The 22550-nt window shown below is 46.7% G+C and overlaps 2 protein-coding genes across 4 annotated transcripts in view; one reads left to right on the top strand and one right to left on the bottom strand.

Moving 5' to 3' along the window:
* Window positions 1-607: 607 nt before the first annotated feature.
* On the bottom strand, window positions 608-10496 carry ERRFI1 (ERBB receptor feedback inhibitor 1). The gene is made up of 4 exons (XM_065037785.1): window positions 10245-10496; window positions 3952-4150; window positions 3752-3828; window positions 608-3147 (listed from the first exon to the last, which is right to left on the bottom strand). Exons 2-4 carry the CDS (start codon window positions 4071-4073, stop codon window positions 1949-1951), a joined length of 1398 nt encoding a protein of 465 aa, XP_064893857.1. The 5' UTR covers window positions 4074-4150; window positions 10245-10496; the 3' UTR covers window positions 608-1948.
* An 85-nt stretch (window positions 10497-10581) lies between these two features.
* SLC45A1 (solute carrier family 45 member 1) overlaps window positions 10582-22550 on the top strand; it is a 58884-nt gene continuing 46915 nt past the window's right edge. For 2 of the 3 annotated variants that reach the window (XM_065037762.1, XM_065037756.1), the window contains exon 1: window positions 10615-10751. The gene's annotated coding sequence lies outside the window, so the exon portion shown is untranslated. Of the gene's footprint in view, window positions 10752-22550 lie in introns of all 3 variants that reach the window. The other variant, XM_065037764.1, reaches the window with a different exon arrangement.

Here is a 22550-nt window from a genome sequence, read left to right as displayed (position 1 = left end):
CATTACCGAAAATGTTAAGACTTCAGTCTGCCAGATCAAGGCGAGTATTTACTTGCATACACAGCTGAAAGATGCAAGTTGTGTGATGCTTCGTATCTTCAGCAACCTTATGCATGGCTCGCATACTGCAGTTAAATGTACTTGCTTTGTGATGACTATTGGCTGTTTCTTTCTCCTCCTAAGAAGAAAAAGGCCAACACTATTCTTGAGCTTTTTTCATCCTCATGAGTAGCTCCTCTTCAGTTACCCTTAATGTACAATTTAGTCCTTTTTTAACAGGTGAGAAGTTGAAGACAGTAACACTGCTGTCCTCTCTTTTCTGTACAACGGTGCCTAACATGCGCTGGTGACTCTCGAAGTAACAGAGGTAATTAATAGTGATAGGCCGAGCAACTTAATTTTTAAGGAGGGTTTACGTGATACTGCCAGGTAGCGAGGAACTCATGGTGTGCGATGTGAGTTACTGAGCACTTCTGCAGAAATCTGAAATGCAAGCTAAATTCAACATTTGCTGCATGTTTAACATTACTCACTTTGAAGTTGCCAGTAAATGCAGAACTCAAATGCACAATTGCACACACTACTCAAAAAAGCAAAAACCAAAATGTATCATAAATAAGTATTTTATAACTTTATTAAACTCAAGACATTACAATATTCAAAATACAAAGTGAATTCTTTTTTATTCAATACTGTACATGATGCAGAAATATCAGTGCATTTCTATAGCATGTATTTCACCTTCATTTAGTCTGTACTAAAACAAATAAAAAATAAGCTTTAAAATAGCTCAAACATCTCATTCAGCAGTTTAAACTGTAAACAGCCTGTTTATTTCTGTTAGGAGGAAGATATTCACCTTCTGTGCCTCTGTTAATGAGCACCCTTCCTCTTTGTGCTGATCTGTAAGGGGATGAACGTAACCAAAGCGAGCACGACAAAGTGCTCGCGCACAAATGCGGCACTTCAACGAACTTGAGTGGATCGCTGAGGCACAACGAGGAAAAATTAAACAGCCAGTAGCAGCATCTGAAGCAGCAAGAGATGGGACTGACACTGCTCATAAACGGAATAACGTGTTTTCCTCATACCCTCCTCCTCCAAAATACTGAGTAGAAACCAAAACACAAGACCAGCTTGTGCTGCGATTCTGTATTTAATACAGTCAGAATTTTAGGTGAGCATGTAGTTGTTACTGCCTACCTACCAGGAACGGTGCAGCTGCTCACATCCTCTGCTGCTTTCAGGGCGCCTTCACGCGTTTCTGCGATCCAGCAGGAAAAGAGCAGCAGCAGAGGATTACCCATAGTCTGTCCTAGGGAAAACTGAGCCGTGTTTGGCAACCGAAAGCATCCACAAAACCTAACTCACTTTAAAAGTCTATTAGGGTCAAATTAAGTTGTAAAATAGATTAGTCTTTCGAAACGCACTTCCAGTATGCCTGCCAAGTCTTGAAGCAGCTATCAGATCTTGCAGTTGCCTTCTTACCAGGCTGGCGTGCCCGAGTCAGAGAGGACAGAGCCTGTTCTCAGCAGTTACTGCTCTGTGAAAGGAATTTTGGAAAAGCCTGTTGCAGCAGCTGTACGGTGTTACCTGCTCTGTCGGCTTCGTAAGTGACTCGTAACCAAAGCTACTGTTTTGTTTGTTTTGGATACTGTGACTACCAAATATGTTAGTCTAGGTAGCATATAACTGGCCAACTGTGACTACTATCCCTTCATATGTTTCTATGGAATCTTTGCAGGTTTCCAGCTATACATACCAAGACAAAAACCAGTCTAAAGAAACATATCAGAGATATGCAGCATAAGAGGACTTTACCATCCATTTTCCAGTTCTCAGAGTTCAAACTGGTCCTACTTCATTATCTGAGAACCTTAAGAACTTTGTAACGTGGTAAAGTTCAGCTCCATCCTGAACAACTGAGCTGAGACTGTGCTCTCAGAGACTACGGGGAAACCACGTAAGACAGGTGTTTTCGTTTGAGGTGACCAGCTATGTCCATTCGAGGTTTTGAGTCCAGTTTTGCTGGGCCCGAAGTGGCTGTGCAGTCACCAGACCAGGACTGAACCTCAGAGTTAGAGCTGCTCTCTTCTGCTTCTCTGAAGAATTTCTCGTACTTGTCCAAATACGGAGGCCTTTCGGGCAGCAGATAGTAGTGCGTGGAACTGGCCTTCTTACCATTTTCAATAATTGGCAGAATGCAAGGGATCCTGTTGGAAGATCCTTCACTATTTTGTCTTTGTAGAGCTTTGCTGCTGACATACTTCGGATCAGGTGCAAAACTCTGGGTGGGGGGCATAACCCCATTGAGGTATGACGGCAGGCTTTTGGGACTTGGTGTACGGGAATTGCTGCGTGACAAAGGTTCTCTCGGGGGCACTTTGGGAGGCCTGTCTTCGTCACTGTACGCACTAGAAGCAACTTCTGCTGACCACCTTCTGTAATCTGGTTTGAGAGCCCTTGGAGGTATGGGCACCCGTGGTGGAATCTCTGGTTTGTCTTCATCAGAGTTTGGAGAAGACCGATTTAAGTGTCCAGACAGCCGTACTACTGGTTTATTAAGAGATCCAGCTGGCCCGGAATGGGACCTTCGCAAACGTCGATGCAGCTGCTGTGCGGGAGGATAAATACTGGATATGTATCCACTTAGGCTTTGTGTAGGGTGGGCATCTTCCGGTTTTGGTCCTGTTGGAGTATCAAAGTATGCATAGTTGATTTGTCCACAGCCCCTAAAGCTTCGCCGGCTTGGAGCACTGGATTTAAAAGGAGGAAGTTCATAATCTTCTAACAAAAAGTCAGTATCTGAGCTAGTCAGGAATTCCACCTCTTTGTCAACCTCATCTGCAGTAAGGTCTTCAGAAACAGGCAGCGGGGGCAAAGGTCTGGAGCTACGCTCATTGGAAGAAGCAGACAGAAATTGAATTGGCCCATTTTTTATTGGCATGTGAGGAGGTGTTTCTTCAGAAACACAGCCCATGGTTAATGACAGTTTACTAAAGCCAGGAACAAGATGGTCTTCGTATCTTGAAACTGGCTGTTCATTCCTGGGACTTACAGGAGGTGGGCTGGGTTTCTGAGATGGGACTTGGATGCAACTTTCAGGAAAGCTGTGGCCATTCATGGAAGCATGGTTGGAAGAGTGCCCTAAAAACACGAGAAAGTATTAGAAATGCTGTTTTAGCTCTAGCACAAGAGTTTACCACTGCATATTTAACTGTCATTCCTTCTAATGCAACAGTAACTAACGTCTGCTTAATGATTCCAGTAGCAAAACTTAGCTAGTACAGTTATTTTCTGGTCATGGATTTATGTGTTTCAAGTTAAGAGAGCAGCTGATTACCTTACTGCTTCAAGGCAGTGCTCCAGTTAAACGAGGTGGTTCATGAGACCCCAAGCATAAGTACCCGGACAGAGCCACCAAGGTCCCAGCAGAGGACTACAAGGGAACAAGTGCTATTTTACTAAGTGGCTTTTCTGTCAGAAGTCTAATGGCAATTCAGAGGCCTCCGAGTAAAAGGTTTTGTTCAACTTGATCACGTTATTGAAAGTGTTTGGGGTTCTCTGTCCGGGTGTGGTGGTGTTTGGCTCGAGTGGTGTCTGCTGGAAACGTGTGCGTTCAGTCACCAGGGGGCGGCCGCACATGCAGAACCGGACAGCGTTCAGTGTCTGACAGAAGACCTGAGGATTGGTTTTTTCCAAGACAAATCCATTTCACCACCTAAATACGTATGTTAGTCGTTATACTTACCAATGGATGGTAAATGTTGCTCTGTTGATGGATTCAGATTATATGCCACTGTTATAGGATCCACATTAAAGAAAGTACTAAAAAAAAAAAAAGCCTTCACTGTAAATAAACCATAAGTTGGTACTGGTCTGGTACAAATATTCTTAATGCTCATTTCATAGATCTGAAGATGCAATAGATCAAGTTTTAGCCTCACTCACTTTTCAAATCCACTGTGGCTGCCCCAGCAGGTGTTCAGGCTCCCCATGCCTTGACTGGCGTGCAGAAATCCGGCTTTCAACGGGACTCTGATGTCCTGCGCAGCAACTCCTGCAGCTGACATTATGCACGGCGCTCTCGCGATGTCTCACGGCCCCAGAAATCCACAGTCCTTGACGGGCTTCCTGTGGTTTTCATTCCCTTCAAAAGAGAGGAGGACATAAATATCAGAAATGCAAACTTGCCCTCATCTCCCGTATGCAATTTCAGTGTGCCAAGGAATGAAGTAGCTGCGTAGAAAGGCCTTCTGTCCCAATGCCTGCCAAGAAACAAACTACCCAACTTGTTTATTTGGTGTCTGACTGCAAAACTGAAGTACAAAATAGGTAAGTTCTCTTACACAAACTGTATAGGAAAAATATGTTCAGTAAAGCTATTGATAGATGGCAAACAAGCATCAACAACTTCGGTTCTTGTACGTAAACTGCCAGTTATCTACGCAAAATGAGTTTTCCAGAACAATCTCTCTAATTTTCTAGTGGCTGTCTATCTCTGGTTTTTTCTTTCTACTGGTGAGTTTATGGTTTCCAGTAGAGCCAACATGTAACAGCCTAATCTGTTTTTAAGTGTTACCTTCAATAGCTTAACAAATGGCCTATTCTCCATTAAACATAATTACTGATTACTTAAATCAGAATTACCAAACTTCTTTCATATAAAGCAGTCACTATTATTACCAAACTTAAGCATGAAGATACTTTAAATAGGCCTCAAGTCTTTCTAGCTGTTTCAAACAAATTGGAAATCTAGGGATTTGTAATAATCTCAGATTAAACTGTCCTGCTGTATTCAGCTTTATTTTGAATGCGTGAACGATGCTTTACCTGGCCCACCTACAACAGGAAAAAAAAGTGTTGGCAATTGCTTTATATTGAATAAGTAATCCCAGTCTGAGGAACCAGCTGATTCCCAGGGCTTTGTTAAGAAATTCCAAATGGGCTGGGGGCGGGGACAGTCACCGTTCGGAAGGCCCCAGAAATTAAATCCAGGACTAGAAGCAAACACGTTCTCTGGGTCTGTGCTTCATCCGCACAACTATCCGAACTCCAGCAAGTACAAAATGGTGCTGTGTGGCTGTTTAAAACAAAAAATATTAAACCCAGCCATCGGAACAACCGAAAACCAACGGACCCAAAACAGTTTTATCTCTCTTGAGAATCAAGAATATTTCTTAACACAAACATCCTTGCCTCTCTCCCACAAAAGAAAAAATTCCACTTTAGTCAACCAACACTGGAGGGCCAGCTACAGACATCATGAAAAATCCCCTTCTCACCATGGTACTGTGAGAAAAATCATAGAACCACGATAGTTTGGGTGGAAGGGACCCCCCACTCTCCCCCAGTGCCCCCCTGCCCTGACAGGGACATCGTCACCAGCCCAGGGCGCTCAGAGCCCCGTCCAGCCTGGCCTGGGGTGTCTCAGGGACGGGGCAGCCGGGGGCACGCACACAAGTGGCAGCCTACGGCACATCTGAGCAAAGCCAGAGCGTTTCAGCCAGGCATTTGAGAGCTTGAGACAGGAGTCCATCAGCCCTAACACAAGTGAACAAGGGCCAAACCGGCATCCTGTCCGCTGCAGCAGGGCATCCGAGTTCTACTGACTTCAGCCCTCCCGATTTCAGTGAAGACCTTCCTTTTCAGACAATCTCCTTAAAAGCTAGCTTAACCCTGGAAATTTTTGCATTACACAGTCAAGCTGGACCCTTTACAGTAATGGGAACTGCAGATTTTTCATAGTAAAATTAACTACATACACCCCCAGGAAGCAATAACATAGTTCTGATTACCAAATGAGTTCAAAATGTCTCCAGTTCTGTCAGTGTCAGCAGAACCATTGTCTATGTGCAAGCAGAAGACTGGAGAAACCCATTTGTCAAAAAGACTTAAGCAGCACAGGGCCAGTATAACACCAATTCTAAAATTACTTCCTATCATGTTAACACAATTTGCGAATGAAACATCCATCCCATCAGTTCACACTGTGTTGAGCAGTGGTATTCTTTATGCCTCACAGATCCTATCCTATTAGCAGTAAATCTGCAAAAGACATGAAGGAGAATGAGTTAGTGAACTTAAGGCTAATGCCTATGGAGTTTGCGCTTCCTATTCGTTATTTTTTGAAGTCAAATGCAAGTTAACAAGTTGAAAAATTACTGATACAGCACACTGATTAGTCAGGAAATGACAGTACTCCATCTCAGTGCACATACAAGATCTGACAAGACCATGAACGAGACATTGATTATGATACAAAAATGAGACAAGAAGGGGGGTGGCATTGCTGTAGGTGAGAGCACAGGTAATGTGCTCGCTGTGACAACACGGAGCCCTCGCAGGGCTTGTTAAGAAGCCCAACCTCCATCAGGTCCCACGCCAAAACCACTGCTTGTAATTACTGTGTCAGCTTTCGGAATGCTGCCTGAATCTCAGCTCTCAAGACTGATCATTGCACAATCGCCCCTCTGAAATCCCTCTGGAATGCTAAGTCCAGTTTCTGAAATGGACTTAAATATTTACATATGCTAGGAAAAGGTAATTTTCACTTGTTTCAATCAACTCTTTGTTTTTTAAAAATAATGCACGCGGATTTTGCAGCCATAAAACTTGCTTCTAACAATAAGGTCTTTGTGAATGCAAAGAAGGTGACTTGTCTTGACGTTTCGGGAGGAGTTGTGAATGGACAGTTATGAAACTGTCCTCCGTGCCTTAAGCAAGGAGTATCAAGAGAGGCAGCGTGTGTGCTCTTCCACTACATCACCCAGTTACTTTTTCAGGGGAGTCTAGAGAGCTGATGCTTATATTTTAAAGCATGCACAAGCTTGTTTGAAGAAATAGTGTGTTAAGAGGGAGCCATGAGGATGTGTAATCAAGAAGTACAAACTCTGTATGTACAAACTCTGGTTATTCTGCCTGTCTGGCCTAGTTAGGCATAGATTATGGCACCTGGAAAGATCGGAACACTTTTGAAGATGTTACAGTTTCAGTGTTATTCAAAAGGAACTGAGTTACTTCAAACTAAAACTATAGCTAGTAATTACTACAGGGCAGATTCAAGGCAGGGCAATTCAAAGGTTTGTCAGTGCATTAGGAAGCTATTAACACCATCCAGTCTAAGGGAAGGTAACTGTGCAAAGGAAGATCCTTTTTCGTCATTCATGCTGCTCATATTAACAAATACAAATTATTCTAAATACCAGAGATGTGATTTTTTTTTTTTGCAAGGCCAAATATACCTTTAGACCTGAACTGATGAGTGAATGGTAGGATGCATATGTGTAAGCTGAAAATGGTCTAATGTATCCATAAGCAGCAGGATGTCTACATAGTGAAGAATACATATGGGAAGCTATAAAAAAGATTCTTGTGAGATGAACTTCCATTATACAGAACATCCCAAACATACAGTTTTCATAGTGACATATATCACTAAATACTTGCGTTATAGTGACAATAATCCTCTATTTGGAAATTAAGAAGTGTTGGCATGTATTTTAGCTCAATACCTGTAACTGATCACACTGATAGTCTTGTTGCTCTGTTCCTTGCTCTCCCAGCCCCCATGCAACCAAATATTTGAGGCCAGTCAGGTTCAGAATAAAGAAAATCTTTCTGGTATTCACAGTAGAGCAAAGCCTGCTCTAGAACGTTTCACTTCATGGGTACGGAATATAGCAATTTTCCATTCAGAGTTTTGAATGCCTGCACAAATTTTGGGCATTTTTATAAAGGCAGCACTCTTGATAAGCAGCTTTGATATATTTCTTGTAAGAAACAGGGGGGTGGGAAGCAAGCCCAACTTACCACTTTCGGGAGGGGAAGAAATGCGGCTACCTTAAATCCACAACCTATTCTTGCTCACAGTGCCACCACATCTCTTTAACAAATCTCAGAAGCAATTCACAGGAGGAGGGGCACATTTTTGCACTACAAGTCATCTGCTCCAGCTAGCTGTTCCTTATTTGACAATGTGATGTCATTTCCTTTTCTTCCTTTGACTTTCTATTTAATCTAAGTATCTAAGATAGACCCATCTCTTTTAATATTTAAGTATTTCAGACTTCTAATTGGATTTTTAAAAGCCTAAGCGCTGTTAGTATACTTTCTGGAACTCCGTGTACTTAAAAATTAATTCCTGCTTCTCCTGGTGGTCATATCATCCCTTAAGTGCTTTTGTCTTTGCAACCAGATCAATGATGAGTAACCGACATATAGCAGAAACAGCATCATGAGAAGATTAACTTAAATCTAGTCCTTTAATAACTAACTAGATATGATTTACCATGCACCAAACCTCCACAGTGCAGTTCTGTATTCCCTGGAGTCACAAGCTCATGCTCAGATACAGGCCGCAGGAGATTTTTCCATTTATAGGAATTATGTTTTTACAGTTATTAGATGAGGCATATTCTTAGCATTGAGATATTTTTTTCTACGCATTTTGCCAACCAGAAATGGACCATTCTGTGGTAGAGAATTTAAGAGTGATCACTTAGTGAAGATGGATAAAAAAGCTGTTCAAACCACTGGAGGTTGCAAACAAAATTAATTCTACATGTATACCCCAGATGACGATGGGTATAACTTTACAGAGACAGATCAACTGAACAGCAGACAAACAATGCATTTACATTATAACAGCCAGCTGTTTTGGAGTATATTCAAAGCACTACAGTTCATCAAGGAGTTTAAGTTCAGTTAAAATTTGGACTGCCACTTCATAATGCTACACAGCAACTGGGAGAAACTTGTAAGGTGCCGGTACAAAACTAATAATTAAATAGCAAGACAATTGCCTTGCCTCTGCTTGTCAGATTACAGGTGCATGCTTAAAGTATGGTACTTCACCCTCCTGAAAATTTTAATGTGATTATAGCCAGCTTGCATTCAGGAAATAAAAATTCCTTTATAGCTGACTCAGTCATATAACTATACCATTAGACATGCTGTGATAAGTTTTAATTCGGTTTTTCACTACGGAGAAGTGGAACAGTTTTCCTGTGAAGTAATTCCTGTTTTGGAGAGAATGGCAAAGGCCTTCACCAAGATCATATGCGACCTCAAATGACAGGTTTCTATTTAAGAAAAAAAAAAAAAGTGTGTGTAAAGTAACCTGGATGAATTGAGCAGGTTGGTTTCCTCTCTTAGTTTTACAAGCTTATAAATGCAATTCACGGATGTGTTTGTGATGCAGAGGCATCGTTCATCTGTCATTCCAGTACGATGGCAAAGATTTGAGTATCCCTGAACTGGCCAAAGAGACCTTGTCCCCAGAGTCTTTCCCATGTATCCAGTCAAACACTGTTATCTTTAGATCAAGCATAATGAGTGTTTGGCTTATTGCTTCAGCAATACTGCACAGGGTCCTTAGTCTGTGCGCTAGGGACACGAGGCCACTGGAGTCCCGGAGTCACTCGGGATTGCTGGCTTGGCGTGACCAGCATCGTGCGTGTCCGCAGTGGGCAGACATGCTCGAGAGATGCTCTGTAAATACTTGAAGGGTAGAGTGGCGTCTCCAGATTTAAACACCACAGACAGGTTATTTTAGAAAATCGAGGATGGGGTGTACTGGGGTATTAAGTCATGGAGAAATGTCTATTCTAAATTAAGCCATCCTAAATTAGAGCGCAAAGTCCAGAGCCTGAGCCCACAACGCAGCTTCTGTGGACGCAGCGAGGAGCAGCTCGGAGCCGAGAGGAACCGCGAACGCTCCTCTGGGGCCGGAGGGCGGCGCGGGGCTTCCCGAGAAGCGGCTGCGGGCGCCGCTGACGCCGGGATCCCACCCGAGGCGCCGCTGCCGCTGCGCGCCGCCGAGCCCCTCACTCCCCCCGCAGCCAGGCCCTGCAGGTAAGCGGCGCGGCGGCGGCTCTAGGCCCGGGTTCCCCCCGCCAGCACCGCGGCAGACAACGCGCTCCCGCTCGGCCCCGGCGCGCCTCCCGGGCCGCCTCCTCCCTCCGCGCACGCTGGCGTGGCCAGTGCCGGCACGGCGGCTCCATCCCACGGGCCCGGCCAGCGCTGGCGCCACGGCCCGGCCGAGCTCGGGCGACCTGCTGCTGCCGCCGGCCGTCGCCCGCTCCTCTCCCCGGCGGCGGGGCCCGGGGCGGCCCGCGGCCGAGGAAGTTCCGGTGCGTGGCGGACGGGAGCGGATCGGTAGGCCGCAGCAGCGAGGGGCCTCGCCGCCATGGCAACGAGCGGCGCGGGGCGGCGGAAGTGCCGCCGGGGGGACCGTCACTCACCCCGAAAGCGTCGCGCAGCTCCGCATGTCCCCGCGCAGCAGCCGGCGCCACACGCATGCGCCGAACCGCAACAGCGCCGACCACTGCGGCGCCGGGCGCGGACGGTCGTCCTTATACTGGGGGGCGGAGCCGCAGGGGAGCCACGCCTCCCGGCCGCGCCCCTCCTCACGTTGCGCTGTCGGCGGAAAAAGCCTTAAAGAGGCCACGGCCGCGGGTGCGCCCGCGCGAGCGCTACAGCGGTGTTCGGGCGGCCGCCGCCGGGAGGGCGCGGGCCTCGCCGGGCGCGGGCCGCGGCGGCACGGGCCGCGGCGGGGGACGGGGAGCTGGCGGCGGTGTCCGCTCTTCTGGGTCGGTCTGCGCGAATGGCCGCCGATGCGTCCGCTAGGCAGCGCTGCTGGCGCGGTGCCGCCCACGCCTCGCGCACGCCCCGCCTCCGCCCGCGTGTGCGAGCCCGGCCGCCTCCGGGCTGAGCGACGGGCGAGTCCGCTGAACGGCCTCCGCGCGGGGGTGAGTGGGGCGCAGGGCCGGCCGCGGAGCTGCTGCCCTGCGGCGGGGCGAGGCCGCGGCGGGGAGCGGAGGCGGCGCGGCCTCGCGGGAGCTCGCTCTCGGCTTCCGCAGGGCGCCGCGCTCCCGCGGGCGGCACGAGGGGCAGCGGGTGCCGCGCGGCGGGGGTGGGAAGCCCCTCTCCCGGCTCGGGAGGCGTTTGCCGGCGCCGCCGCCGCCATCGGGGCGCGCTGGCCCCGCGTCCCGCAGCGCCGGGCCCGCCGGGCCGGCTGGTGGCGGCTCCGCTCCCGGCGCTGCGTGCTGCGGCGACACGGGCAGCGCGGAGCTGGTCCTCGCCGCACGCGAGCGCTTTGCAGTCAAAGGGAACACTCGCCCCTCAGTGTCACCAGGAGGAGAAAAATACCAACGCTTTAACCGTTGTACGGATTGCAAGTGTGGGTGTCCGTTTTCATGAGCTTTGTGCTGAAATAAATCCATCTTCACGTGTAATGATTTATCGGACATCTTTAAGCGTATGTGGGTTTTCACAAACTTCACAGTGTATTCTGTGTCTAGACTTGGACAGTGGTGATAGTAAAATGTAGTGGTTAGGGCAGTAGGTTTCTCAGTGAAAGCTGCTGTGTAAAGACTGTTTATTGACAGTTTGTGAGTGATGCTGGTTTTCACACCATAAACAGAGAATCTGGGTTTTGATCAATTTTGCTGTACAGTTCAATCACTTGTTTGCTGGACAAAGAAGTGTCAACATGGGGCTCTAAAACTCCCAGCACCAAGAGCTGCTAACAACAGGATTAACAGAATGTGTCTGCTGTGCTCTTTGAGCTGGAATAGTTACTAATATTGCTGAGAAAGAAGAATGATTGATTTCACTGCACTGTGGGGTGCATGCTGCAGTTGACTTCTGCTTTCCCTTGTGTTTTCTATTGACTCTGGTGTAAGTCCCCCATCTGCCCTTGTTCTTCCCGACAGTAAGCTCTCCTGCTGCATATTTGTGTCATTTGTGTCCTAAGAACTGCTGTATTGCTGTGTAAATGAAGGTGATGTGAGAAGAAAGGGAAGGAACATAAACTAGGAGAGATATTCTGTTGCTTGTTTCCTTTTTTTTATTTGATGTGCTGGAGAGGTTCTCCCAGGTTGGCTGGGCATCTTATCAGATGAGCAAAAGAGAAGAATTCAAGAGGGGGCGGTGGGCATGGAAGCATCACAACAAAGGAGGAGGGCAGACACGCAAGGCTGTGTGGGTTTGATTAATTAGGGCTTGCTGTGTTAAAGTTGAGGCTTAGAGGGGGTAGCAGCTAGTGATGATGTGCTGAACTGTGCGTGCTCAAAGGCCTCTTCCAAATGCTTTGCTGTAGTTCTGTTGGTCTGAACTTGAAGACTGCAACTAATTGTTTCTGTGGATGAACTGTGCATGCAACGTGAGTTATTTTGAGTTTAAAGTGTCCTGGTTGCATATATGTGTTGACAAGAAAGTTGTCATTCTAAAATAAAAATATATCTATATTCTGGTGTGTTCAGATACGTTCTTGCTGATGGAGCAAACAGCGCTAAATGTTATCATGAATGGGTACAAAGGACAAGCTTTTTTAAAAACACACTTCAGGAAGCTGGTGTGACTGCCGCGGGGCGCTCCCGCGGCGCCTCCGTGCGGAGCGCGAGGAGGGACGGTGTTTGCCTTTTAAACTGGGTTGTGCCTGGGCATCTTTGGTCCGGGAAAAGGTCACTCCGGCTCGCCCGCAGACGGCGGCGTATGGTCTCAGTGCCTCCATCAGCAGGCCTGGCTTTGCTCGCTTGGGTAATTTGAGAGTTAGTTCATGTGCAGGTAATGGTGTGGAATTTTTGTGTCTTACTGTTAAATGACTTTATCTATGGCCTTTGTTCACTGCCTTAAATTTCTGATTGTTCTACTGAATAAAAATGTTTAGTAATGGTGTTACTTGTAAGGGTTTCTGTACTGACTCGTGCACAGCAGAATTTGAATTCTGTACCAGAATTCTTGTTTCTCTTCTTACTCTGTGATATGAAGTTATTTCAGGACTCTTAAACCACCTCACAGTTCTATAGGCATGTATAAACCACTCTGTGCAATTTGCAAATTAGCCTAAAGACTAACTCCTAAGTAATCTTGAACATCCTGGTTGGTTAATACTTGTTAATAACAAGTCTGCTAAAAAGCAGCTCAAGTAGTATTACAAGATGCTTTAAACCTCTTTTGTACCCTCTTGGAAGAGGGGTAGCAGACCTGTCTGGTCAATAAACAAAATGTCTGAATTATGTATAGAAAAAACCAATATCACGGACTTTAATTCATGGTGCTCCCTTCCCTGGAGGATTCCCTTTGCAGAGGGAATCCCTGGGATGTCATTCGATCCGGTGCTCCTGGTTCTAGCTCGCTTTGCAGTGTACGCCTTTTCAGTGATCTCTATTCCCTTGATATTTCCCATTTTCAACACTTAACATTTCTGGTTGCTATTTCTGTTGGTTTTGAGAGGACAGAGGTGTCAATGTAAGCAGCAGCTGGGGAAGCAAAATGCAAAATCTCTTTAGGAAGCTAGAAAATGATGAAAGTAAAATTTCATACTGGAAGACTAACATGACAAGTAATAGATCTGTATTTTTAGGATAGAATGTCTGATACAGTTCTCGTGTGTCATTCTGTAGATTGGAGTGATTTTTTTTTTCATGAGCCAGGTTCTATAAACACTGTATTTGCTTTATAGTAGCTGCTGCTGCATTATTCCTTAGTCCTACCTATTCGTGGCAGCTGCTCTTGAGCAGGAAGTTTGGGGTTTTTCCTGTGTTTCCGAGCAAGCATGCCTCCGGTCTGCTTACCTGAAAGGGAATTACTAGCTTAGACACTCTTCTGTGTTGTTAATGACTAGAAGAGGTAATTGTGGTAAGTCATCAGAGAGGAAAAGCTTTGCTGAGGAGAGGTAAACAAAGCGTAAGCTGGATGCTGTGGTGCTAGTTTTTGCATGGCTGGATGTGTGAACGAGGGTGGTGTAGATACAGTCCTACAGCAGCTCCGAGGTGCCTCTGCAGAGCCAACACCGTCTGTCACCAGTTATTTCAGATGTAGCCTTTATGAAACCTTTAGTAGGGGACTGCTTGGGGCAAGCAAACCTAGCAAAAAGCAGTGCAGAAGTTGGCCTATTAATAAATCTTTCCCACTTGACAAGTGCCAAATTCTGTCATTATTCGATAGAATAAAATATAACACCTTGGCTTGGATATGGACTTCCAAAATGAATGACTTGTCACGTCCCTTATCTCTTTCTTAAAAGATCACAGCCTTTACCTTAAGCAGAATCAAGATGTGCACAGTAGAAGTTAAACTATGTGCGATCCTTATGTAGTTTCATTTCATAGGTCTCATTCAGGTCCTTATCTTCTGTTTTGTAGTAGTCTGACAGAGCAGATCTACATGTGAACGCTGAGGTTAAGGAGTTGGTGTGGTACTCTCTTACTGTAGTGATGCTTGCGTGATGACTGTGTAAACAAAGTGTGCAGGTAACAACATTCTTACCTGTGTTTTGAACATTTGCCACCCTCAAGTGAGGGAAATCAACTTGAACTTCTGTTAATTTGAGGGAAAAAACCAATACCTACGGGATGCATTGGAACTGCTGCCGTCTCACTGACCTGAGAACAGGACTGCGGTGCCGCGGTGGTAAACTCCTGTGCTGGTACGCGGGTGGAGAAATCATATTGCCCAACATACAAGTGGTTAAACTTGATACTTACTTACGGGGGATGTTCTGTGGTGGTACTTACTGTGTGACAGGGAAAGATGCGTACGTGTGCAAGGAATGGGCAAAGCCAATGGGTTTGAGTGTAAGGTGCATCCAAAGGTCAGGGATGCAGACTCTGGTATTGCAAGGGTAACAATACACAGCTGTGCAGACCTGATGCTGATATTCAGCCTCCTACAGGGGCCATTACTCGGGCTTTGTGCAAATTCACCCCATACAAGACTTTAAAGCAATTGGGTAATGCTAAATTGCCTCTTAAGTCACCTGTAGAAACTGACACAGATAGCAAATCTTTTATTCTTCAGGCGTATGGAAGTGTTTTGTGATGCAAACGTACTGTCTGAAGTGGAAGTACAGCATGGCTTTTGTGAGCACTCATCTGTGTGCCTTGATTATATCTGTCTGAATGCTGCATATGCCAGAAGTTTTACATGGCTTCAAAAACTGGGCACAGAGAGCCTGATGAAAGAAAAACCCATTGAGGCTGCAGAGAGAGCGCGTTGTGCTGGGAGAGGCCATTGCCCGCTGCCTCAACACCTTGTTGCCTTCTTCCCCGTGCTAGGGCAATATTTGGTTAGGTGGACCTTGGATCTGAGGCAGCGTGGCTGCTGTTAGCATACATCTGTATTTTCTTCTCCCTTTCATATTTCAATCAGACTCTTCTATTGTTATCTGCCTATGTAACTGGGTACACAATGATTTAATTCTGCTTACAAGATTCAGCTTAGGTCCTTGTCTCTGCATATGTGTCCCGAATCCCTCCAGGAAAGGACTGCACAGTTCTTTAAGTCTGGAGGCAGCAAAGAAGGGAGCAGGATTAGGAGAGCACTACAAAACTTCTCCAGTGTGAGGATTTGTCATTGCTGTGAATGAGGGAAATGTGCTTACTTCACTGGTCAGGTTGGTATGAATGCAGTTACACCGGGCAGGTGTAGGGCAGAATGAGTGTGTTGCATTTCCAGTTTAGCCAGAAGACCCACAGAAGGGAGGAAACTCATGGGTCAGTAAAGGAGGGCTAAATTAGAGGTTAGCATATTCAAGTGTCTAGACAGCAAATACAGACATACTGCAAAAGTCAGTCTGTCAGGGAGTGGAGAGTCTAGATTAAAAAGCCATTTCAAAGGCATGTTGCCTGGATGGGGTAATCATGTGCTTAGACTTTTTCAGCACATAAGCATAAGCTGAGTGAGGAAAGAGATCAAAAAAGGACACAAAGGTTGACACAGATTCTGTAGCAGCTTAGAGTGGAATGGAACTTGATAAATTAAAAATAGCCGTTTGTTCACTCTTGTGTTTCCCAGAAATGGCCACAGCCACATCTGGTTTTTGCCATCCATTCTGTAATATCTGAATGCCTCGCAGAAACGTTACAGCCATCCTGTTGCTGTGGGGACGTTGTTAGACAGTCCTCCAGGCTGAGTTTGTTCATGCTCTCAGGCATGTGAACTGGCCACTGGGAAGCAAAGCTCCAGTCTGATGAAGCATGCGGCGCTCGCTCAGTGCCGGTTAGATTGGATTCGTTCAGGACAGTGTTGTGAGACGTTTCACCCCGGATGCTGGGCACATGAGCAGGGACGGAGGAGCTGGCTCAGTTCCTAGCTGAACTGCCCTCCTGCATCCCCTCTCCCGCCGTGCAGAGCCGAGGCCTCGCTGCAGCGGCCGCGCAGCTGTGTCTGTACGCCCTGTAGGCACAGCGTTCCACACAAGCGGAGAGTTACACATAATGACCGTTTGGGGAAAGTTCCTGCAATCTATCCACATGCGGTCTTAGGGTCTGCAGTAGCACTGAAGTTCCTTTTCATCCTTCCCAAGAACATTCTGTTACCGTGGTCTGTTATACTATTTGTTTTTCCGTGTGCTTTTTCTGCTGTGGTCATCTCACTAGATAGATAGTTGTCATCTTTGTGCTGAAGCTAAATGGCCTACGAACGATACGATGCATTCACACAGTATTTTGCAAGCAGAAGTGGCTGCTCTTCAAAACAGCTAGAAGCTATGTGAGTAGTGGCATAGTGCTCAGTCTGAGCTGTTATACCCCTCTTTGTGTGTTGGCTTTGATAAACAGCCAAAGTGAGCTTGCATCCGAAAACCGCAAAATACTCAGTGTCTGTGTAGTGTTTCTTATCCTTGCCAGGGATGGATTTCTGTCTGTTTGCTCCCAGAGGTCTCAACCGGCTTGCACACTGCAAAGAGCATTTCCCATGTGGGGGCCTCTGAATTGGTCCTCGCACACGGTGAAGTTGATTAATTACTCTGTCAAGGACACAGGGGTGAGGGCCATGCATTAGATGAGGGAGGCCGGCTGCGGAAGGACCCGGGCCTGGGCAGCGCGCTGCAGCGCGTGCTGCTGAGGCCGCGTGCACCGAGCCAGTCCGCAGGCGCGCGGCGTGCGCTGCCCGGGTGAGACGCGTGCATTGCCATGGCCAGACCCTTGTTTGTCAACATGGAACAGGAACTCTGGAGAAATAACTCAACATTGCCAGCACCTATAGCTGTTAGGTATTTTGTGGTGGCAAGCCTAGAACTGGTCAGCCTTTCACAGTCGTAACTGGGCAGGCAGCTTCACTGAGATTGGAAAGAATGGCAGCAATCCGCTATTTGCTTTCTTTGTGTCTTTTCCTGTGGCTTGTTCTGTCCTTTTTACCTATTAAGGGCAATTCCGTAGTCTGTTCTTTTGAAAAAATAATTTATTTATCAAGTATCATCAATAGGTCTGGCTTATGACCTCTACAAAATAAATAGTAAGGAAAACTGACTGCCTAGAAGTATAGCATGCCATTACAAACATAACCCAGGAAAGCTCTGGATGTCTGAAGTGTCAGGTGGGTATTTGTGAGACCTCTGGAAGCAGGGGAAGGAGATTTCGGGCATTTACAAGGCCCGAAGGTGGAACCGTGTGCGGCTTTGGGGAGCCGGGGGGGTTGCAGCGGTTTGAGCAGGACGGACAGTGGGGGTGGAGCTCAGCTTGTTCTCATTCTGAACCAGTAATTTTAGTCGAAAAGCTATATATATAGAAACAGTATTTGGAAACAGTTCTAAGTGTATAATTGTAGAAATTAATAGTTTGGTAACTTGATCCCTAAACAGTATAAAGTTAATTTTATTCATATTTGAGATTCTGTCTATACAGGGTATGTGGAAGGGGACACAACGGTCTGTCGAGCATTTATATTTTGAGATGTGTGCTTGTGTCTGCACTACTGATCCCTTGCTACAGACACCCCAAAAAAGTGAGACTCTGCTGCTGAATGTGCTTCTGGTTTTTGTCATGTCAAAATGTGACGTGGTTTTGATGTCTATTTCTTGAAGTGCCTTCAGTGTTCAAATTTCAAAGATTTACAATGCATAATTCACTAATGCAATTTCTTGGTTTTAACTACATTGCAGAGAATTCATGGGAAATACTTCCCATTTCATTTGAGGGGTGAATCCAAATGGTGGTGGAGGTTTGTTTGAGGAACTAAATAAGTTGAGTTTTTAGCACATCTTTGATTTCAACTGCGGAAGTTGTATGGTGTCTGCTTTGTCATAAGCATCATCTTCTAATTGTTAATCAAAATGGTGTGAGTACCATAGTCAACAATAAAAGCTTTAGTCAGGTCAGAGGCATTTGAGTTTTACATTTTTTCATGTAAATTTGTGGTAGTGAGACGGGGCTGTTGAAAGCAGACGTGGAGAGTTGCGTATGATCGGACTGACTTTGCTTTGGAGCTGAAGACCCGGGGGAAGCGCAGCTCTGCAGCGCGCCGGGGGGGCCGCCGCTGTGCCGGGGCGGGGGCCGCTGCGCCGGGGGGCCGCCGCTGTGCCGGGGCGGGGGCCGCTGCGCCGGGGGGGGCGGTGGACGCGGGGGGGGCCGCTGCGCCGGGGGCTGGGGGACGCGGCGGCCGTTGGGAACTCGTGCCGCGGGCTTTGCTCTCCTGCGCCTCCTTGGCCAGTCCCGTGTGCTCATTTGAACAGGGGAACAGCAGTTTTCTGTGTAATTTAGCAACTGGGAATCCTACCCCAGATAAGCTTTAACATTTCCAGGAAGTCATAGGTACTTCTCTTTAAAACATAATGAGTTTGTCTTTGTTTTCTGCTTCTCTAATTGGCACTTTCCATTCTAATAAACCAACACCCACAAACCATGCAGCCACATGATCTTTTCAGTTAATACAAATCGTCATTTCCAGTCCAATAGACTCAGTTAATTGTGCAAACCTGCAACACACCCATAAAGTGGCTATCTAGTTTGTTATGCAATGATGAATCATGAAGGAAATGTGGAGTGTAATTAAATACAGTGATGCAAAGATAGTAGCATGAAGCCAAAATCAAAGTATAAGTGATAATCATCTGTATTACATGTTTATTTCTGCCTGCTGTTTTCAGAAATTACTTACATGATAAGTTATCTGGCTGCTGCACACATGCCTGGCATATGTTTTGACAAGTTAAAAAATTACCCGCAAACCTGTAAATAAACTGAACCAAGTCTGCTATCAGAGTTTTTTGGGGAAGGAAAGGCATGGGGCTCAATCTCAGCCGTGGCACACAGGCGCTTTCTAGTTTCGGTGTGACCTCCCAGGCTTTCTGGTCTCGCTGGAAGCAGTGGTTTCAGAGTAAATCCTTCATGAAATTTCTGCTGTGAAGTGATTTCTAGTAATACAGTCCTTATCTCCAAGTTGCTTTAGTATCCACTAAATCTAGCAGGGAAGGATGCTGTCTCTATATTGATGGAGAACTGGGGGCTTACAAAGAGGACAAGTTTTCTAGTGGTGGGTTCATGATTTCTCTTAAATCTTCTTTTTGTAACTTTGACAGTAAGCTTTACCTACAGGAGGGCACGTGTGCAGAGGGCTTGCTGCACAGTACTCTGCAAATATGTTATTTTGCCCTTTTCCAATGTGCTCATTGTAGATGAGAATGTTTGTCTGCTTATTTGCTCGTCTTTCACACACAACAAACACCAGTGACAACCTCTGGCATGTTCGTGGTAGACATGGAGAATTCTTCTCCTTGCCAGTCGAAGGGTGTTGTGTTCCAGCCCCGCGCCCGACAGCAGCTCAGCAGCCCCGTCTGGCTCCCACAGGACAGCCCACGCTTCCATGGAAAAGAGAGAGAATCTGGAACTGTGCAATGAAAATGACGCCTGTTGAGGCTCTCGTGTGTGTGCGTGAGTATCAAGACAGCGCGCAAACTGGAGTTGCGAATTTGAATCTTCTGTTTGACTGTGGATTCAACTAAAGCTGAGAGATTTGTGTGTGGGAATAAAATGAACATGGGTCAGACCAACAGTCCAGCTACGCCGGTAGCTGTTTTCAGGCTTTTTAGATTGCTTTCTGGGCATTTTTTTCTGGGAGTTGTTGGAGGGTATGCTTTACATTTTAATGCTTGGAGGTTCCTAAATCAGTCTCTAGCATGAGGTGGTTATAGCTTATTTTAAAACAAAGAGACGGTGTAAGGAACAGGAGGCTTTAAGAAGCCTGTGTTCCAGTACAGTCACCAGCAAAGGTGGTGAAGGATATTGGCAAATGTCTCAGGGATAATGCCTTCCCTATATGTTTGCTGAGGAGTTCCTGTGCAATACCTGACACACTCCCTCGTGCCCTTCAATGCGTGCTTTGAAATTGCCACAGGTAGTAGGATAAATTAGACTCAACCTAGATATGAGAGATTATTTTACACTTTCCCTTTTCCTCTTTGAGGTTGCACCAATAGCCGGCGTTGCCATCTGTATCCATGAGGCTGATGGGTCTGTAGTTCGCGCCAGCGCTGGGTGGCTGGGCCAGAGGAGATAGCAGGGCTTTGTATCTCACCTCGAGGCCCCAGGATGCCTGTGGATCTGCAGGGTATTTGTGCTTTGTGGCATTTCCAGAGGCCGCTTTGCTGCTTTTAAATGGAGATGCGTAAGTATATTCTGTGCCATAAAAGTCATGTTAAGTGTATTTAATCACTTGAATTTACAGGTTTGGGAAATTATGTAAACTGTACCATTGCTATCTGTACTTGAGAGAAGCTGGAGCAGCTTGCTTGCACATCAGGTTCTGGAAGCCGGTGTTTATTTTGTAAAGAAGATATCAACAATATTATTTGGCAAGCAAGTGAACAGGAAGAAATGTCACGAGAGTCATTATTTCTTGGTGTCAAAGTGAAAGGGTTGGCTTGATAATTTGTCCTGATAGCTGAGTAACCCTGAGTCACCCAACGTAAGACTCGACTGCTGAAGTCAGATTTAAGGTAGCTGGGATATCGCAGTCTGTAATCTGTTGTTGTTGTTGCAAAATTGAAATCCATTTCCCTTCTGAAGTCTCTTTCACCCTAAATTGTCATATAATCCAATTAGTAGCAAGTACAGGCAAACAGAAAGCTGTAGGAGTGCCTTTGTCCAGCCTGCTCAAATCCCATTTTTCCAGGTGACCCTGCCCAGAATATACACGCATTGTTTGCTTTCACAACGCTTAAAGCCAACACAGCGATTAACTTTCGAAGAGTTCCCTTCTAAACATGCTAGGCTGAGGAATTACACTGATTAGCGTAAGGCTTTTCTTATGGTAAGTAAAGCCCTCTCACAATTTTAGAAGAAAGAGTCATCCCCAATGAGGAGCTAAGGACAGAAACTCCGGAGCAGCTGCTGTGTTTAAAGACAATGAATTACGGAACTGCCAGAGCCAGCTGCCATAATATGTCCCAGGAATTTGTTTGAACACTTAGTTTAACTTTTAAAAATTATTTATTTTTTTGGTCAGCTAGCTGCGGCACAGCTGGAGAACGGCTGCTAAACATCTCAAGTCACCATGAAGGTTCAGGATTCTGTGTCTGAAACTAAGTCTGTGCAAAGAACCTGGATTCTCTGTGTGTAGAAGCCTACAAGACTCTTGTTTGGGCCAAACAGTAAGAGGGAAAAGGACGTTGCTTCCTTGCGGCTGAGTCAAGAGGGGTGGGACAGGGTGAGCGGTCGGCCAAAGGCGCGGGTGCCGTTGAGCCCCTCCCGAGATGGGCCGGAGGCTCCCGCGCCGCTGGGCGCTTGAGAGGCGCCGTGTCTGCTGCGGGTTCGGAAGGGACCGCGCTGGTGGCGGCTGCTGCAGTGGAGAGTGTTGGGCACGCTCGGTTGGAAGGGGAAGGAAAAAGCTGTATGTGAAATCCTCTTTGTTGCAAAGATGTCAGAGTATCCAGACTACATTCTGGCAGTGTGGGAGGGAAAAGGTTAAGCAAAGGCACTGCATGTAGTGTCACACTTACAGCCTCACCTGGGCCCCCAGCCAACAAAGCCAGTATTTCAGGTTGGATAGGATTCAGGAGAGGCTAGCCCTCCTCTTAAGAATGTTAGATCTGACTGCCATCTCTGAAGAAACTGGACTGGAAAACAGAAATGAGAGAAAAGCTGAGCTGAAGTGTCACCTTCAATGCAGCTTTTCTGTGGAAACAGGGGAAATGCAGCTGTGCTTCGTCTGCGTTTAACCAAGTGAGGAAGATGATGCCGTGGGCATGCTCCAGGGCTGCTCCGGTGGGTCCCCGGGCACCGCGGCCTTTGAGGACCCTCCCTGGCTCCTGGGAGCTGCCCCTTGTGTCAGAGGGACAAGCCACCAGTGCCCTGTGTTGGCAGCAGCGCTGAGCAGTCTGCCCGCAGCCCCTCGGAAGGCTGAGTCCTGCCCCGGGGGGACTCCCTGTGACGAGCAATTCTGACTTTCATTTGGTTAGGCTCTTGCAGTATTGTGTCTTTAAAGCACCATTATGACTAGTTAGCAGAGTTCCTAGAGAAATTCCCTTCAGAACAGGTAAGGCCTGGTGGACGGGAGGGCAGCTTGCTGAGCTGTGTGCGTCCTCACCTGTATCTCCTGCCATTGAGAGAGGCCGTTGCCTAGAACCCGCCTTAGAGGATTTCTTAAGTGCTGGCATTGCCACCGATCCTGTCTCGCCGGGGGTCCTGTCCTGTGCTCACCTGCTGATGATCCTTGCTGAAGGATTGCTTCTCCCCAGTCGTAAAACTCCCAGCTCAGACACTTGCCAAGGTGAAGGGTGAGCTGGACCTCGGCCAAAGTCTGTTAGTGATTTTTCCAGAGAGAAGCAT

Source organism: Columba livia, chromosome 21 (assembly GCF_036013475.1).
Source record: "Columba livia isolate bColLiv1 breed racing homer chromosome 21, bColLiv1.pat.W.v2, whole genome shotgun sequence".
NCBI classification, from domain to species: domain Eukaryota; kingdom Metazoa; phylum Chordata; class Aves; order Columbiformes; family Columbidae; genus Columba; species Columba livia.
This window is presented reverse-complemented; position numbering and strand designations above follow the sequence as displayed.

Excerpts from the sequence above, each read along its gene's own strand:
- ERRFI1 (XM_065037785.1), bottom strand. The coding sequence starts at position 4,073 with ATGTCAGCTGCAGGAGTTGCTGCGCAGGACATCAGAGTCCCGTTGAAA. Across the intron at positions 3,829-3,951 it reads AGCCACAGTGGATTTGAAAA|TACTTTCTTTAATGTGGATC; the intron begins GTGAGTGAGGCT and ends TTTTTTTTTTAG. Across the intron at positions 3,148-3,751 it reads GCAACATTTACCATCCATTG|GGCACTCTTCCAACCATGCT; the intron begins GTAAGTATAACG and ends TCGTGTTTTTAG.